The sequence below is a fragment of the Nyctereutes procyonoides genome, unplaced genomic scaffold, assembly GCF_905146905.1.
Source record: "Nyctereutes procyonoides isolate TBG_1078 unplaced genomic scaffold, NYPRO_anot_genome, whole genome shotgun sequence".
NCBI classification, from domain to species: Eukaryota; Metazoa; Chordata; class Mammalia; order Carnivora; family Canidae; genus Nyctereutes; species Nyctereutes procyonoides.
Window position 1 is genome coordinate 44350099 of NW_026575043.1, and position 19092 is coordinate 44369190.

Consider the following 19092-nt stretch of genomic DNA (forward strand, 5'->3'; position numbering starts at 1 on the left):
TGGGGTCCTGGGATTGAGTCCTGTATCATACTCCCCACTGGGAGCCTGCTTCTCCCTCTGCCTGTGTCTCTGCCTTTTTCTCTGTGTCTCTCATGAATAAATAGGTAAAATCTTGAAAGAGAAAGAAAGAAGAAAGAAAGAAAGAAAGAAAGAAAGAAAGAAAGAAAGAAAGAAAGAAAGAAAGAAAGAGAAAGCAAGCCAGGTTGCCTCTCCAAGGGTTGTACCTGTGGCTCCTTGGTCCCTACCCTCAAGGGTCTGTTTATCTTGGGGCTTCTATTCAGACATGTCTGTCCCCACCAGGACAGCAAGAAGCCCTCCTGAACCAAAAACATGCCTTATTCATCCATTTGGCTCCAGTGTTCAGGCCAGACCAGAAGTTCTCTCAGATACTGCTTTGTGAATTCAGAGAACTTCTGCTGTGAGCCAAGTCCAACCTATCAATGTTTTTATAAAAAAGTTTTATTAAAATACAGCCCCACTAACTCATTTCCATTTTGCCCATGACTGCTTTTGCTCTATAGTAGCAGAGGAGTTGCAAGAAAGATCATATGACCCCTGAAGCCTAACATACTTACTATCTAGCCCTTTAAAGAGAAGATTGATGTGACTCCCCCCCCCACCACCACCACCACTACCACAGTAAAACAAAAGCAACTTTTGTGAATGAGCCTCGGAGTGGAAGAATAATCACCCCCGGAGATGTCAATATCCAAATCCTCAATCCCAAGAACCTGTAGCTATGTTTCTTGACCTAGTAAAAGGGACTCTGCAGATGTGGTTAAGGCTAAGGATCCTGAGATGGGGAGGTTATCCTGGATTATTTGGGTGGCCCAATGTATGCACTTACAGCCTTCAAAGCAGGGAACTCTCCCCAGGTTTGGTCAGAGGAAGACATGGCTACGGTAGAATGGCCACAGATGCAACATTGCTGGCTCTGAAGATGGAAGTGTGGCAAGGCAAGGTGTGTTGATACCTTCTACAAAATGGAAAAGGTGAGAAAATGCATTCTACCCTAGAGTCTCCAGAAGGAACACAGTCCTTCTGACTCCTTGACTAGGCCAGGGAGATTCTTGTTGGGCTTCTAATCATCACAACTCCAAGATTATAAAATCCATGTTGGTTTAAGATACCAAATTTGTGACAATTTGCTATGGCAGCAATAAAAAGCCCTGCAATAGGACAAAAGTGTCTTTGGTGAGTGATCTTGAATCTTCTTGGGGATCTAAACACAAAGTCTTGATGCAGCTTTTTAACAAACTATTTGAAAATACTGAAAAATGACACTTTGTGAACTGGAGCAGTCCACGTGAGTAGATCCAAGTCTGATCCTGCTAGTGACCCGAGTCTTTCTACGGCTCTACTGGGCTAGGGTTGTGGACAGAATAGAAGAGTGAGAAAAAGGCAAACAAACCCTAGAGGCCTCGCGGTGTGGTCTTTCCCACCCTCTTTCCTGCTTGGGATCTCAGTTTCCCCATCTGTGATCTAAGGAATTTAGGTCAATGAGCTGAGGCCTTGTCCAGCTTAGATGCTTGATGATTATATAAACTGAAAAGGATGTACTTGTCCCTAAAGCAGGAGTCCTAAGTCATATTGGTGAGAATCTTTTGTGAAGAATCTAGAACGTACACTTCTACTTCTCCAAATGCACAAACCCTGATTCAAATTTTGGGGCAATGCCTGAGACGTCATGGTATCATCTAGACTTCATGCATGGAAACCCCCTCCCGTGAACTACTGACCCCAGGCTAAGGACACTGGTTCCAGCTAGCCAAAGAAACTAAGGATGTGGTAGGCAAGGGCCCTTGGAGGCAGAGTAGTTCCAATGAATAGGGCTAAACCTTCTGAGTGTTGATTGAAAGAAAAAAAACCTGAAGACACCTGTGGCCCAAGCTATTGAGTTGTAAATGGTGTGACATTCCTCTTTAAAAATAGAGAGGCTTAGTTGTACGGGGAACAGGAACAGGTTTTCTTGTGGCCACAGACAGAGAGGATAGGCAAACGCTGGCTGCAACAGGGATGGGATTTGGGAAATGTTGTGTGTGTGTGGGGGGGCTTCCCACCCCAGGATTCCATGACTCTGGATTAAAAGAGGCTGTGCTCACAGGTCCTAGTGGGTGTCCAGGCAACTTCACATCTCCATAGTCCTAAGGCAACTTGCCTTGAGCGCTATAGGAGACAAACTCTCTCTGCTGGGCAGCCAGGTGTGCTCCCTGACTCGCTTCATTTGACTGAACAACAATCTTTAATTGAACCTGACCCAGGAAAGTCTTTACAGGACAACACATCTAATCAAAGCACCTGTTGGTGTTAATCTGTGCCCACTATTCACCCTTGCACGAGTGTCAGCCCCATGGCTGAACTCAGTGTTTAAATCTGTCCCCTTCTGAAAGGGCTCTCCCCTCACCCCAGACTAAAGAACCGTTCACTTTGAGATGTATAGTTGTCCCCGACGTCTGCTCTCCATTCCTTTCCATCCACTTCATGCTGCCCACCTCGCCAGATGCCAAGGAGGCTGATCTATCTGGGCCACATCCATGGGCTCCCTGCCCTGTGACCTCCCCTTGGGTGTGGCCAGTGGGGAACTTAGATGGCAGCTGGAGGGAAAGATGGAAGAGAAAAAGCTGGAGTATTTATTCTCTTAGAATTCTCCTTCCTGGGGCACCTGGGTGGCTCAGTGGTTGAGCTTCTGCCTTTGGCTCAGGTCATGATCCTGGGGGTCCTGGGATCAAGTCCTGCATCAGTCTCCCCACAGGGAGCCTGCTTCTCCCTCTGCCTCACTCTCTAGGTCTCTCCTGAATAAATAAAATCTTTAAAAAAGAAAGAAAGAAAGAAAGAAAGAAAGAAAGAAAGAAAGAAAGAAAGAAAGAAAGAAAGAAAGAAAGAAAAAACAGAATTCTCCCTCCTGCTTCTCCTTGTGTTCTCCAGTCCTCAAACCAAAGCCAGAGCTCCTCCTGCCAGGCAGCCCTCTTTACATTCTCCCAGGCATTACTACTACCCCCTGGGTGCTGTACCACCCCTGGTGCTTCTCTACACTGGGTCCATATTTGTAAATGGTCCTTTTCAGGCCCCCTCTTTTGGGGCATGCTTCTGGCTCCTGCCAGACGCTGACTGTTACAATAGCTCATCTCAGTGCTGGTTTCTACCTTAACAGAAAGAACTGGATTTTCCGATCCAGTATTTTCTATGAGAAATAAGCAAACAAACAAACAAAAAAAAAAGAAATAAGCAAACAGCAAGCATGAACCATCACTGCTCTACCAATGACTGTTATACCCTTTATCACCATGTGGGGAAAAAAAATGATGAAAAATCTCAAGAAGCAATCTTGTAAGAGCATAAGATTATCAGCAATCATTATAATGCCTTCTAAGCCCATGACTCTGGAAAAGAACCAGCCACGAGAAATAAAAAGATATAGATAGGTACGGAAGCTTATTGAAAATAATCCTACTTTTTTATAGACATTTTAATCTGTGTGCTGGTTGCTTTTGCCTGTGAACCCATGTCATTGAATTTCCACAGACCTTCTGAGGTTAAAGTCAAGGTCTGCTGGGCATCCCGCTTGTCAACTTTTGATGAATTACCGTCCTGGCCAATTGTGGTGTCCGGCCTGCACCCTGTACCAGCCTTCATTTTAGATGGTCTCAACAACACAGAGGATGTTTAAAATAAAGAGTCTGGGTTGAGAAGGGTTTCAGGAAGCCACATCACACCTTATGGTCTGAAAGATTGCAGGAGGCACTTATCAGCTTTACCCTGTGGTGGTCTACAGCTTGGGGATAGGGAGAGGAGAAAGGTTTTCAGGCAGAAACAGGAGTTTTGTTCTGTGTGATCCTGAAACTCATTGAACCAGATGGGTAGAAATCACCCTCCAGGGTGACTTTTTACAAGTCACGGATTATTGGTCCTGGCAGATAACTGGAGTTTGTGCAGCACGGTCTACAGAGCCCTTGTGTTCTGAGAGACCTCTAGGAGGCTCCCAAGGGGTCAGGGAGAGAGACTGAGTAGGGAGGTTTGACCCTGCACTTTTGGCTCCTTAGGACTCCATCCTAAGCTAGAATTTTCTTTTTCCTTGACCTGAGCTGAAGGCAGATGCTTAACCAACTGAGCCATCCAGGTTACCCTAAGCTAGAATTTTCTATAGGAGTTTGTGCTGGTGGGTTCCACACTTAAGGAGGGTTTTACTTAAGAGGGAATTTGAAATCCACTTACCCTTTAACCCTGTGAAGAGTCTCTGCGTTGCAAGCTCCATGTTTGCCTATTTCTTCCTGTTACCTCCTGTCTTAACTTGGAAGGCAAATATTGATGGTGATGATGATGATGATGGTTTTAATGTGTTGACTGGGCAAGTAATGACTCTGGAAGGGCAGATGACCTGGTCTAGGTCTATTTGGTGGTACATCCAAGACAGAACCCTGTCTCCCAACCTATCAGTGGTTCTCTCTCTCGCCTTGGTACGTGTGGCTTTTAAAGAACTTGTGCCAGGGGAATCCCTGGGTAGCTCAACAGTTTGGCCCCTGCCTTCCGTCCAGGGTGTGATCCTGGAGTCCCGGGATCGAGTCCCACATTGGGCTCCCTGCATGGAACCTGCTTCTCCCTCTGCCTGTATGCCTCTGTCTATGTCTCTCATGAATAAATAAATAAAATCTTAAAAAAAAAAAGAACTTGTGCCAGGCATTAGTGGACAGGGCCTTGCTGATAAGCTAGATAACTAATTAGATGTCTTCTGTTGTATTGTTTTTGGCATGTGTCTTTGTCAGACAATTCCAGCCTAATTGCCCACATTGCCTGGGAAGTAACACAAGAATGCACTGGCCCCCTGTCACATTGACAGACACACATGCACCAGAGTGACAGGTCAGTTACTTGGCTAAGAGCAAAGAGTTTGACAAGATAAAAGAGGAAGATGGGGTATGTCAAATGCGACGGCCGAGCTTGCTCATTGGAAGTGTGGGTGGTGGGGTCAGCCTAGAAATCATCACAGCCCCATCACTGCTGTGTGAGCCCAAGCCAGCTCCTTGATTTATTTGACTCCAGTGTCCCAGTCCGTAAGTTGGGCACCAATCTTAAAAAGTTGTGAGGAAAGTGTCTGCAAAGCAAGTAGTTTGCGTAGCTCAGCACACAGTCAGCTCTCAGCAGAGACTACCTCTTATCCCAATTACCATCATTTCCTATAAGGCAGGAGTGGGTAAAAATAGGTTGGAGCCCTGACTCCTCATGACCCCTATCAGCCGAGTATCCAGGCCTCCCAAGCTAGAAAGACACTTGGAAAGTCAGGTGGCTTCTGTGGCATCACTAGGCTACGTGTCTTCACTGGGAATGGGGTATCAAGCTTCTCAGGATAATGAAGAGATGCTAAAGCATCTAAGGCCTAGGGCAGGCTTATTACTCGAGGTGGAAGCTCAGGGATTGCAAATCAGAAGATAAGGGCGTTTTAGGAAGAGGAATGTGAGCAGTTCCAAAGTCTGTCCTTTTATGTAGCAGGAACCTTTACAGTCTGGCCAGAGCCTGGGCCCACTAATAAATAAATCAACTCAGAATTAGGCCCTCAGTGGCAGCTGCCATCTGTGGTGAGACCCACATCTTCCTACTTATGCTGCTGCAGCCTAATTTTAGCCCAGTTAGAAGGATGTATGTCGAGAAACATGTAACTTACATGCAACACAGCACAAGAGACACCTTTCAAGAGCATTGGTCTCTGACCGGGCCAGCTGGAATTGGTACGTTCTCAGCTGATCTAGAAGTCAGAAGTCATCCACTGATCTCTCCACGCTGTCCGCCACCCTACCCCAGACCCCCAGAAAGGTGCCAGGCAGAGCAGCCACAGACCCTGGGGCCAGGAATAGATGGGGCTGTCAACTGACACATCCCTTCCTCCCTGAGTAATGAGCATGCTCCGGGCTCTGGGGGAACAGCTTAAAGCATTTCCCCATTAATCTGCGAAGGTTGATGCCCCGATCTAAGTCACAGCACAGAGCCCGAGTGCAGGAATGGCACGTGTTTAAATGTCGCTGCATGGGCCACCTGGCTTTCTGAGCACGTAACCACGTTTCCAGCCTGGAAGGCCTGTTACACTCCGATCTAATTCCCAACATGGGGAAATGTGACTTTTCATAATTTGAACAAGTCTCTTAAAGAACCTTACCTCCAGCAGAAGCAACACACACACACACACACTCTCTCTCTCTCTCTCTCTCTCTCTCTCTCTCTCTCTCTCCCCCAGGATGGGTGTGAATCCTAATTGAGAGCTCAGTTTGGAGAGGTACCTCCACAAATCCCTCAGGCTCCCATCCAAACTACGTACCCCAGGTGACAAGACAATTATGAAGGAAGTATAGCGTGTTGCCATCAGGATGGGGAAGAGGACAGGCTGGCACCAGGGTAGGAGCTGGAGCTCTGCTCCAGACGGCGCCTCTGTAGCCCAGCAAGGCATGGATTTCCTTCTATTGATGAGGATCATTTTAATTGCAGTGTGGCCAGAGAACAAAGTTTGTGCAATATTAATTCTTCAAAATGTGTCAAGACTTCTTTGTAGGCAATCCCCATCACCTGCCCGTCTCTCCCTATTTGCGTGCTATGGGTGAAATCTCTGCTCTGCATCTATTTCAAATCCAGGTTACAGGGAAGAGGGTCAGGACCAATTCCTGCTGAGACAGAAGATCATGAAAATGCAGGCAGGAAGCTAAATTCAGATATGATTCCTGGGGTCCCAAGGTCTGGAACTCAGAAAAGCTGGATGAGCGAGTAGGAGGCTTGTCAGCTGGAGTGGAAAGAGATAAAGTAACCTCTTATCGAGATGAGGGTGAGGTCAGGGTCCCTTTCAGGCTTGAGAGGAGCCTCTATAAGCTGAGACTAGAGCGATGTCCATGACCATCTGTGACCTCACCACAAGGATCTCACTCCCCAGACAAGAATGTGCTCCCTGCTTCTGTCACTACTTCTATCTAGCCTCCAAGCATGGATCCTTTGCTTCTTTCCAATTTTGTTATTTTTAATAACAAATTTTGTTTTAATAATAAAATTTCATTTATTTCACTGATAACTTTCACGTATCAGAAAAGCAACCTCAACACCTTAAAAACAAATAATCCAATTAAAAGTGGACAGAAGAGATGAGCAGACATTTCTCCAAAGAAGACCCGCAGATGGCGGACAGACACATGGAAAGATGCTCAACATCACTGGCATCAGGGAAATGCAAATCCAGCCCACAATGAGATAGCGCCTCACACCTGTCACCACGGTTAAAATCAAAAACACAAAGAACGAGTGCTGGTGAGGAAGTGGAGAAACAGGAGCGCACTTATCATGCCAAGCACTGAATAATGTTTAGAATTGTTCAATCACTATACGATACACCTGAAACTAATAGAACACTGTATGTTAGTTATGCTGGAATTAAAATAAAAACTTGAAGAAAAAAAAGAAAAGAAAAGCTAGGACCTTAGGTGGCTCCATCAGTTAAGCATCCCAATCTTCATTTTGGCTCAGGTCATGATCTCAGGCTCGTGGGACTGAGCCCTGCATCAGTCTCTATGATGAGCATGGAGCCTGCTTAAGATTCTCTCTTTCCTTCTCTGTTTGCCCCTGCCCCCCCCCCAAGCTTGTGTTCTCTCCCAAAAGAGAGTGGGAGAGAGAGAGAGAGAGAGAATGAGAGAGAGAGAGAACAAAAGAAAAGCAATCTCTGGCTATGCAAGTAAAAATGTTTCAAAAGTTTTACTCATTAGTTAAAAAAAACCCTCATATATACAACCATTAATTCTCATTATAATTAGTGCAAAAGTGCTCATGTCTTTATTAACAGAAGAGCCAGCCCAAGCATCAAGTAGGTAATATTGACAATAGGGTTTACAATTACAGACATGATTTCTGTCAGGACACTAATAAACTGCAGGGAGGGCAGCTCACGGGACATCCTAAATGTAATCGTGAGCCAGGAAGCAGGTGCAACACCAGTATTTGCCATTTCACCACAATTTGGCAGCTGTGCAAATTAGCAGGGCATGGTAGCAACACTTAGAATTGTGCATGGAAGCAATTTTTGCACAAACTGCGATTTCTTAGATAAAGTCCTTTATTTAGAGGCAAAGACATGCAGAGTTCACTGGGTCTCTGTCAGATGACGCTGAGCATGAACAAGTTCAATGTTACCCAACTCTGAGCAGCTTATGACCAGCCCAGAACCACATCAAGGAAAGGATGTGATCACATACTAAAATCAGGTGTAGAAAGTCTGTAACTTAGGGGTGCCTGGGTGCTCAATTGGTTAAGCAACCGACTCTGGTTTCAACTCAGTCATGATCTCAGGGTCATGAGATCAAGCCCCACATTGGGCTCCATGCTTAGTGCAGAGTCTGCTTGGGACTTTCTCTCCCTCTTCCTCTGCCCCTTCACCCTGCTCTTTCCCTCTCTCTCTAAAATGAATAAATAATCTTAAAAAAATAAAGTCCGTAACTTATGTGAGCAAAATCTCCAAATGAGGATCCTAGTCTAGGGTTGTATGTGTATGTTCATTGCAGAAATTTTATAATATATAAATAAAGCTTGAAGAAAACAAAAATTGAGGTCAGGAGTGATGCCTTCCATCAGTATTAGAATGTTGGTGTGTTTCCTTCTGGGCTTTTTTCCCTTGACCAGGCATGGTCTGCTCCACGGGTTCTTCCCACTGGCTAAGCGACAGCTGACTTGCAACTCTATTTCCCTCACCGCCCACCTCTCTTGCCCATGCCTCTTGCAGGTCAGCAGCTGGCCCCTGCTTCACCCTATTACGAAGGGTACGACTGGCAAAGGCCTAGGGTAGGAAACTCAGCAGCCCCAGCTTCAAACTCCATGCATGCTCGTAATTTGCTATGTGACCTTAAACTTCTCTCAGGGTCTTCCTAGAAGTGGAGACGGTTGCACTCATGGTCTGCTACTGGATTGTTCAGGCTGCAACGTGAATCATTTCACAGAGACAGGGACCAAGGGGGAGCAGCAGCGAGTACAGCCCCACAAGTGTGTGTAGGGAGGGAGTCACATCTGAAGGTTACATTAAGGTACCCTGTTTCTTAGCAGAGCAATGCAAACAAAATGCCTCTCCTTGCTTCCCAGGTTTTAGGCAGAGACTGGGATGTGAGCAGAGAGGCTACAGCCAGACAGGCAGCTATAGTTTCCAGAGAAGTAACATGCCAATGTTACAAAGGCAGCTCTGGGGAACAGGATGCTATGGGCCACCTGCAAGAGACTGGACAGCCTGGGTCCATGTGCCCATCTGGAACACCTCGAACTCCTTCCATCCAGGTGAGCAGCCCACCCATGGCCTAGGGAAGCTTGAGATTTGAGTGGAGACAGTGTGAAGTAACCTGTCTTCTAAGACAGGAGAGAAGCCCTGACACTGAATTTGGGTGGTCTGGCGTATCACCAGCTGTCTAATCTTACATCTTCCAATCAGCTTTTGCCTCTGTGAAAAGATGCCCATTCTGTGCCCAAACACAGCTTACACCCCTACACCCTGTGTGCACTCCTGGTACTGCTCTAAATGGTGTCCATCTGGTACCTCATTTGACACTCACTGACAACCCCGATATGCAGTGGGTTGGGTACATGAAACGTCAATCTGCGTGCCAAAAAGTAGTCAAAATAGAGCAATTTGATGTAGCTGGTCCGAAGCATTATGTCCATTTCGCATGTGAGGGGATTGGGCCCAGATTGGACATGGAACCTGCCCACAATCACGATCTGCAGCCCACTCTGCAAGCACTCCACTGATTGCTTCTCTGAAAGCTTGGAGAGCTAGGCTAGGTGGCTTCAGTGGCAACAAGGAGATGCTAACACCACAGGGGAAGCAAACATCCTGTCACTGCTCACATAAGCCAGCCAGTTATCCCTCCCACCACTCAATGCCCTGGGGTCTCCCTGTAGATGGGGACCCTCAGACCTGAGAATGGGAGTTCTGTCTACCAAAGACTGTAGAACACTCAGGGTACAGTTCACTTGCTGTACCCAGCCACACCTGGGCCCTGTAGATTACCTCTCCGTGTCGCTGTCGCTGGACACCACCTCCTCTAAGGCTGCCTGTAGGTCGGCAATCCGCCGGATGGACGTCTCCAGGTCTGTCTGGAGGGTCTGTCTCACTGCTGCGAGTTCCTCCACATACTTCTCCTGGAGACAGAGACCACAAGCAAATGTTGGCCTTGGGCAAGAACTCACCTACTTGCCAGAGCTTCTGGGGAGGAAAAACACACCCCAGGTGGAGCCTAGTGTTCACTGAGTACCTAGTACATGGTGAGCACCCTCTCCATACAGGTGGGCTTTCAGACCCTCAGATAGATGTTGTAAATTGTATAGAGGACATGGATGTTTTGGGGGCCACCAGGGCATGGCTGATGGCCCCCAAGACAGAGCCCCCTCATCCACACTGGGGGGGTGGGTCTCAGCCTAGTGTGTCTGACCCCAGAGTCATGCACCACCACCCACTTTGCACCAGTCAGTACATCTTGGATGGATGAGTAAATATATGGACCAATTCATGTTTCCCAGAACAGTAACTGAGGCTGGTTCTGGAAGCTATGTCTGCCTCAGGGATGGATCTAGAGTGAGGCATCTGGAATAAGAGATTGGGCACGTAGTGGGGGGCAGACAGGAATGGTTCCTTTTGAACTCCACCATGCTGACTCCCCCAACTCTGCATCTTAGAGGCAGCAAAGGCAAAGACGGACAAGCCAGAGGGGTTCCTCCCAGAGCAAGCAGATACCACTGCCATTTACTGAGCTCTTTCTGTGCCTGGCACTGTGTCAGGCAGGGGTGCTACTGACATTAGTGGGTAGAGGCCAGGGATGATGCCCGACATCCTACAATGTGCACAAAAGCCCCTCCACAGAGAACTACCTCACCCAAATATGCGTAGTGCCCAGTCTGAGAAACCTTGGGTTAAACCTGGAATCCCACCTGCTAGAAATTTATCCTACAGGGAATGAGTCAAAAGGCAAAGTAAAGTCTGTACCAGAGAATGCTCAGAGCAGTGGGATTGGGGATGGGGAGAAGTTGAAAGCAGCCTCATCATCCAACACAACTGGGAATGGTTAGGAAGACCACAGTAGTGTCTCTTTGATGCCACGAGGCAGACATTAACATTTGAAATAAGGGTTGTGGCAGTGTGGAATGCTTCTGTGGAATAATGTTAAGCAAACGAAATAGAATAGGGACTATCATGCCCCTATCTATCTGCAAATAACACACATACCATTGGAAAAACACTTAGGGAGCTGGTGATATTTATAGATGAGGATGATGGGGGAGTGTAGATTAGGGATAAAGTTTTTCTTTTAAGCTGTTCTAAATTATGTAAGGATTATTTGTTGACTGTTGATTTATTTATTTATTTATTTATTTATTTATTTATTTATTTATTTATTTTAAAGTAGGCTCTCAGAAACCTGAGATCAAGACCTGGGCTGAGATCAAGAGTCGGACTCTTGGGGCACCTGGGCGGATCTATGGTTGAGTGTCTGCCTTCAGCTCAGGTCATGATCCTGGGGTCTGGGGATCAAGTCCTGCAGGGAGCCTGCTCCTCCCTCTGCCTGTGTCTCTGTCTCTCTCTGTGTGTCTCTCATGAATAGATAAATAAAATCTTAAAAAAAAAAAAAGAGTCAGACTCTTAAGCAACCGAGTAACCCAGGCGCCCCTGATGCTTTAAGGAACACATATATACCAACTGCTGAGGGTGTAGAAAGGTGAAAATATGAAGATTTAGGGTCATATCTAAGCAATGTTCCCAGTTACCCATTTAACTCACTAGCTGTGCAATCTGAAACAGCTTACAGTGCCTCTCTGGGGCTGGGATCGTTTTCTTTATGTTGTAAATGAAGAAGTGGAGGCCAGTGAAGGCATTCAGTGCAGAGCCTGGATTTAAAGCCTGATCTTGCCAGTGATCTTTCTGGGGCTGCGTGTGCACACCCCCAATGAAAGTCAGGGAGGACCAGGTCCTCCCCATTGCGGGAATGTGCACAGCTGTCCTTTGCAGAGTGGCCTGTCTATTCGCGGTATTGTGGGTCTGTGCTTTTCATCTGATTTTGAGTTTTCCCAATTTTAACGAGACAGACAGAGAGAGAGAGAGAGAGAAAGCGAGCAGGCAAAGACTGAGAAGTGTAAGGGCTGAGTGGAGCTGAGAAGCAGCAGCGTGGAGAGAGAAGGGGTGACGGACGAGAAGTTGGCAAGCACTAGAGTTGATTGAAGTTGCCAGCTGTGAAATCCCCATCTTGGTGCTGACAAGGTGAGAGCCGGTCAGAGGCAGGGGCCCCCGGGCAGGAGGCCAGTGGACTGTCACAGGAAATAACACGCACCGGGGGATGGCTGGGAGGCGCTTGCCTCTGGACGCTGGCATGTCAGCTCATAAAGACACCCAGAAAAACGGCCGGGTGCAAAGTCCCAGCAACTTATAGGAGCACTTGTCTGAGCTCAGCTCTCTCCAAGGCAACAGAAATCAAACATGTTCTCCCAGGAAATGGGGCACCTGTATCTTTCTTTGTAAGATACAGAGATGCTAGCTGACGTCCACTTCCCCAGGCCATGTTAGGCGTGCTGTAAGTGTTTGTTTGGGGGCTACGGAAAGCCAGAGCAGCAGAGGGGCCTGTGTGAGGTCATGCAGCCGGGAGAGCACAAAGCTCAGAGGTGTGGTCTTGGGTTCTTGGGGGACAGAGTTTTCTGCCTCATGAGCCCAGAGATGAGAGAAGAGCACTGGTGTCCCCTCCCAGCTGTGCCTGGGTGAGCTTTGCACCTGCAACGTCATGCAGCGTGAGCAACAAGGGCCTGATGTTTTAACCCTCACAGAGCCTCCTGGTAGGCAGAGACCAGGGGACCGGGCCCCCGGGGACAGTCACTATCTCAGGGATGGATGGCTCTGCTCTGGGACTAAGTGGGTGGGAGCAGGCAAGGGCGAGCTGAGGTGAGTCCAATCTGTAGTATCATCAAAGACAAAGTAGCTTCTAGAGCCAGTGTGCCTGGGTTCAAAGCCCAGCTCTGCCCCTCACTGGCTGTGTGAGCTGTAGCAAGGTACCCAACCTCTCTGACCTCCAGAAGAGGAAAGGCTTGGTCAACGCTGGCATTGCTATCATTTAATTTTCAGAGGAGAATGAGGAGCCACTGGGGATGAGGAGCAGAGGTTTGCCAAGGTCACAGGTGAATAAGGACTCTAGTTCCAAAGGTTTTTTAGCACCCCACAGAGAAAAGACATGGATGCAACTAAGGGCCGCATAGGGGATGAGTTATTGGAACGGGGAGAGCTTCAAGCAAGAAAAGCATCCATAGATGAGAGTATATGGACCAAGGATGGGATCCAGGGTACTCAGATCAGGCCCAGTGGGAACACAAGGAGACAGACTTGGGAAATCTAGAGTCTGTGCAATCAGCAATCAGCAAACCTTTTCTGCTTCAACTTGCAAAGCAAATAGAGTCTTCTGATTGCAGAGACCAAGTCGTTAGGGGAAATGAATGCGGTGCCCCAAACTGCCCCTGGGGCAGACAAAACAAAACGCAGCTAGAGACTGCTCAGGGGACACTGGGGGTGGGGAGCATGACACAGGAGAAGGGGGTACAAGAGATGTGTCCGCTTTCCTGTCTGGGAGTTTGGGGCCTTCTCTCCCTCTCATGACATCTGACTAAGGATGCTTGGGATTGAATCGGTATTGCCATGTGCAAATGGGGTTGCATTTTGAGACCAAGTGTGAAGCTGGTCTTCTCTGTTATTCTCTCTCTTTAGAGGCTTGAAGCAAAAAGAAGTTGGGAGAGAAACTAGGATATGAAACTATGCAGATGCTAAGATGTATACAGCAGAAGCCTACTAATAAATACATCATATACCCATGTTAATCTCTAACTACAGTAATGGTGATATACACATTGTAATGACACCCAACATATAGTTGGTGTCATTACACCCAACATATCTATAGTAATAGATATGATATATTCATTACACTTGGGCACATATATTCACATGCCATTCACTCATTCAGTAAACACCCATTGAGCACCTACTATGTGCCAGCACGGACCTGTGCACAGGTGACGCAGATAAAGTCCTAATTTCTGTGGAGCTTACATTCTTGCCGGGACCAAATCTCTCTGTATTGCTGGTGTTTAGAACATAGCGAGCACTCAATCTATATTTGGGGATCGGATGAATGGTGTTACTGCATGACTGGAAATGGCGAATGAAGGAGGGGCCCAGGTATTACACTCACTATGTATACATAATACACCCCATGCATTCAGAGATAAAAATCAATAAAAGTATTTTTACTGTGTGTGTACTTGTGACCTCCCCAGCATCGCTTAAGAGAATCACTAACCCTTGTTAAACTCCCAAGCTACTCCCCCTGGAGCAAGCCACACAGAGCTGCCCGTGTGGGAGGTCTTTCATACGATAATTAGTGGTTGCAATTAAAATTGTCTCCTTTTGTGATGTTCAATTAGAGGTGAATATTTAAAACTGCTGTTTGTTTTCTTTGCCCTGGGCATCTTTAGGGGACTGTCTCTTGTCTGCAATTGCACAGAACTCTCATGTCTGTTTCCGGAACCCTAGAGGTTGCCTCTCCATCTTTTCAAGGTGTCCTCCAAGAAAATTAATTTCATGTAGCTTATATTCTAGGGCACAGTATCTCAAAACACCCCTGAAACCTGATGAAAACTCACTTTGTCTTTTTCTTCTGATTCACTAAAGACAAATAGAAACTTCATGTTACAGGGCCCATAGCTAAAAAAAAATTTACACACAAATACATATGCTATTATAAATACATATAAATACACGCAAATATGTGCTCACATACATACATTCAGATACACATGCATGAACCTTCCCAGTCTGACACACAGCACATACTTAGTTATTTGTTTAATTATTACATGAATATATTTATTTGTTTTCTCACGTACATTTAGCAGGTCTCATCTCACATAATCTTTATGAGCCCTCAGAGTCAAGTGCAATGTAAAAACACAAAAAGTAACTCAACCACATTACAGGAAAGTAATGGCAGTGTTATTATCTCCGAGTGGTGAGATATCAGGTGATTTTTGTTTTCCGTTTTATTCTCCTCCAGGTCTTCTACAAAGGATATGAATGACTTTTCTGATCAGTAAGTTAAAAAATATGGGATTTTATTTCTGTCTATGGTATGAGGAACAATCCCCTGGACTGCCCACTCAGTGCCTCCCATGGCAGCCTCATTATCCCCAGTTTATAGATGAACAGGCTGAGCCTCAGAAAGGATAAATCACTTCCCCAGGGTCGTGCAGTCAAGACACAGTGATCTGCAGTCAAACCCAGGTGTCCTGACACCTGCCGACAGCGCTTTTCTACTTTGCCTCCAATTACTCCTGCTTTAGCCAAGGATGCCTGTGTCTCCAGAGGTGGGGGCAGTCCGCCCAGAAAGAAATGAGGAGATGATGAGGACCTGCCACTGTTTCATTCAGATTGTCCTAGGGTCACTTGTCTGGGAGAAATGAGGCTGTGGGGGAATAAAAAGCCCTGTGAACTGTGCTTTGGCCAGAGTTTCAATGCCATCATGGAGTGAGCATTAACATGAATGTTCGGTCTCCATATGGGAAAGACTTGGTGTACCCAGAAGAAAACCCAGAATTATGCATTAGATTCTCTTATATAAGGCTGAAAAATAGCCCAACCTTCAGCAAAAAGAGGAACTAGGAAGAAGATGGTCATCACTATGCCAGGTTCTTTCTTCCTAAGCCTCTTGCAAATTAATTGTCTGAGTCTAGTTTTATCATGTGGTAATAGACCCAGAGAGACTCATCCAAGATCCTAAAGTCACACAGCTAGAAAGTGACACACAGATTCAAGCTCAGGCCTGCCTGTTTCCAAAGGGTCAGTCAATACCTGACCGTTCCTCCCACCCTTTTCTACACCCACAGTGGGCATGTCCAATCGATCACTGTCTAGACCCAGGCAATCTAGGGTCATAGTCCACCCTATGAACTACCAAGCTAAGCACTTCATCCAGTGATCCATCTACTAGCATCAACTAGACCTCCCAAAGCTTCCGCACTCTACTCAACCCTCTTGGAAATGCCTCCTGAGTCCTCAAAGAAGATGCTTATAGTAGTTGGCTGGTTGGCAGGGGAGGGGGCTGTTTTTCCTTGAAAACTGGTAAGTGGGGGCACCTGGGTGGCTCAGTAGTTGAGTGTCTGCCTTCTGCTCAGGTCCTGATCCTGGGATCCTGGGATCAATTCCTGCACTGGGCTCCCTGTAGGAAGCCTGCTTCTCCCTCTGCCTATGTCTCTGCCGCTCTGTGTCTCTCATGAATAAATAAATAAAAATCTTAAAAAAAAAAAGTAAACTGGTAAGTGCTCTGTGGGACTGAGGGAAGTGGAAGGCTACCACTTTTAGGGAGAGATCCTGATGAGTGGGGAGAAGGGAGAGGCAAGCTACCAACAACACAGGAGGAGCAGGAGAAACAAAACACCTATGTGAATTTTGAAGAGTTCTTAATCCTTCCTTACTTTCACCTCCTCATCTGGTAGCATGCCAGTATTATTTCCTAACAAAAGATTATCACCAGGAACAAACAAAATAATGTCCAACTGTGTACATCTGGTATACCTAATATGTGGGCTCTCACTTGATATCTAACAGATATCCTTCTTTCTAAGTAAAGACTTGGAAAGTATGAAGCCTGCAGGTATTGTGTAGCAAGGACAACCTCATTTTTCAGAAAATGAAGCCTATAAACCTGATGGTTTTTTTTTTTTGAAGCTGGAGGATTTAATACAGTGCCTTGAAGGAGCCCATATCAGTCAAGAAAATGGAAATTGCTCTAGATCATTCACATAAAGGAATTTAATACAGGGAATTGGTTATTCAGATGATAGGAAAGATGAGAAGCCAGGATAGATTAGCAATGGCAGGAAGGCACTGCCAACCTAGGACTGGAAGGAAAAAATGGGACGTTGGGCCATCCAATGGAAGTGTGCCCAGTGGAAGGTGGTTTCATGGAAGAGGAGCATTCTGAATGGGATGATCTGGAGTTAGAGTTTCAGCTGCCATCAGGGATGCCCCCCACCAAGGCAGCACAGGAGATGGAGAAATACCCTGGCTTCTCTCCTTCCCCTGTCCTTCAATTGGCCATCACCACTTATCTTTGGCTGACCCTACCAGGGAAACTAGAAAGCGTAGTTTCCTACAATTTAGAGTAGAGTAGAGAAGAGTGGGAATGTATCTGAGAGGAATCAGGAGAATCACTGGCACAGAGCAGAGACATATCCAGGTTCAACCCAGGCTTCATTCCTCAAACTGTATACTTACAATTCCTATCTATCTATATCTATGTATATATTTATAAACATTTATATTTTATATAGATGTATATATGTGTATGTATATATATGTGTGTGTATATATACATACTATATATATATATATATTTCAAGGAAAAAGTTACAAGAAATCCAGAATAACAATTTTCAAAGTATTACAGCATCAAATGCTGTATTGCAAACCCCCAGTCTATTTTAATTATTTATTGCTACATAATGCCTCAACACCTAGTGTTTTGAAATATCGAATACCACTCATTATCTCTCATGGTTTCCTGCGGGTCAAGAATTCAGGAGTGATTTATCTGGGTGGTTCTGCTTTAGTCTAGCTAGAAGGAATAACAGCCCCCAAAGATGTCCACATCCTAATCCCTGCAATTCGGGAATATGTTAATTTAGATGGCAAGAGAATTTTGCAGGTGTGATTAAATTAAGGCTCTTGAGATGGGGAGATTATCTTGGATTATCTGGGTGGGCCCTAAATGTAATGAAAAGGGTCCTTACAAGAGGGAGGCAGAAAGGTCAATGGAGCAGTGGGACACAATTCAACCTCTAAACAGATGTATTTCTAGAAATAGGAGGAAGTTCAGGATGGCTACACTGTTTTCCTTTGTGGGTGGTGGAGTCCGTTGAGTTGGGGCCTATACAATAGTATTCTGGACAATGAACATTTTAGGCAGGTTGGGCTGTTCATATCTAGATGATGGAGATCTGGCTTGTGGAAGGTCTAAGATGTGTGTGTTTGCCACACACGCACACCACCACTGCATCCATGGACACACACACTATATACCAGGCCAGAGCAGGAGGCCACCTGGCCAAGGTTGCTGGGCCACTCCCTGGGTGGCTGAGGCAGAACTAGAACCTGGGCTTTCCTATCTAGACCTTCTCTCTGTTAGAAGGTGAGCTTCTCTCTCTACGTTTTGTTTCACACACTTTGGACCATGACTCATTTTTGCCTAAACACCGGCCCTCACCGCTTGGGCAATAATGATGCCATGGCCTGGGGTTTCAATGGTGAGGAGGGGGTCCCAAGATTCCCCCGAAGGGTGGGGAGTGGCAGAGGTCACAGACTCCTTGGACCCTTGTACTCCTCGGACGGTTGTACACAGGCTCTAGACCCTTATACAAAGAATGTGGTTGAGGTTCTCAGACAGTGGGATGGGGACAGCCAGGGGGAGGGAGGTGATTAGGCTTTGAGGCATGAGTGTGAAACTCTCCTGTGAGTCTTTGAATCACAGGTTTGCAAGTTAAATTAAATTAAGTTTAAATTTAAATAGAATAGAACAGAATAGAATGGAATAGAAAAGTAAAATAAAATAAAATAAACCCACTTTCTAAATTTTCTTATGGCTCTAGGTATTCAGAGCTCATAGCTTTCCCAGCCCTAAAACCACCCCCAGGCTGTGATTTCTGATGCAGCCATCTTCAGAACAGGGCAAAAACAAGGACTGCCAGAGGACTCCAACCCTCTCAAGGTTGACACCTGCCAAGACCTTACAAAGCCCCACCATTCACTGAAGATATCCTGACCCAGAGTGAACTTCCCCATGCCCCACTCCTGACTTCCCAGAGTCACCGACTCAACTGCTTCCTGTAAAAAAGAAGGAAGGCATTTCGTTTTTCTGCTCAAATGCAAATATGACAGATCTGTGCCACCCAATTTTCCTGACAGAGAAATAATTATATCAACATAATTAAGTCTCAAATGCAAAAATTATCTGTACCACATACACCGACACTACACTTCCCGCATCAGACGGCCATTGTTCCAGGCAGTAA

At 46.1% G+C, this 19092-nt stretch overlaps 1 protein-coding gene across 1 annotated transcript in view; it reads right to left on the bottom strand.

Moving 5' to 3' along the window:
- Nucleotides 1-19092, bottom strand: part of MYO18B (myosin XVIIIB) — a 256494-nt gene that overhangs the window by 30923 nt on the left and 206479 nt on the right. Inside the window, 1 exon segment of the mRNA XM_055323213.1 lies at nt 10010-10140. Within this exon segment, the coding sequence (XP_055179188.1) occupies nt 10010-10140 (131 nt within the window).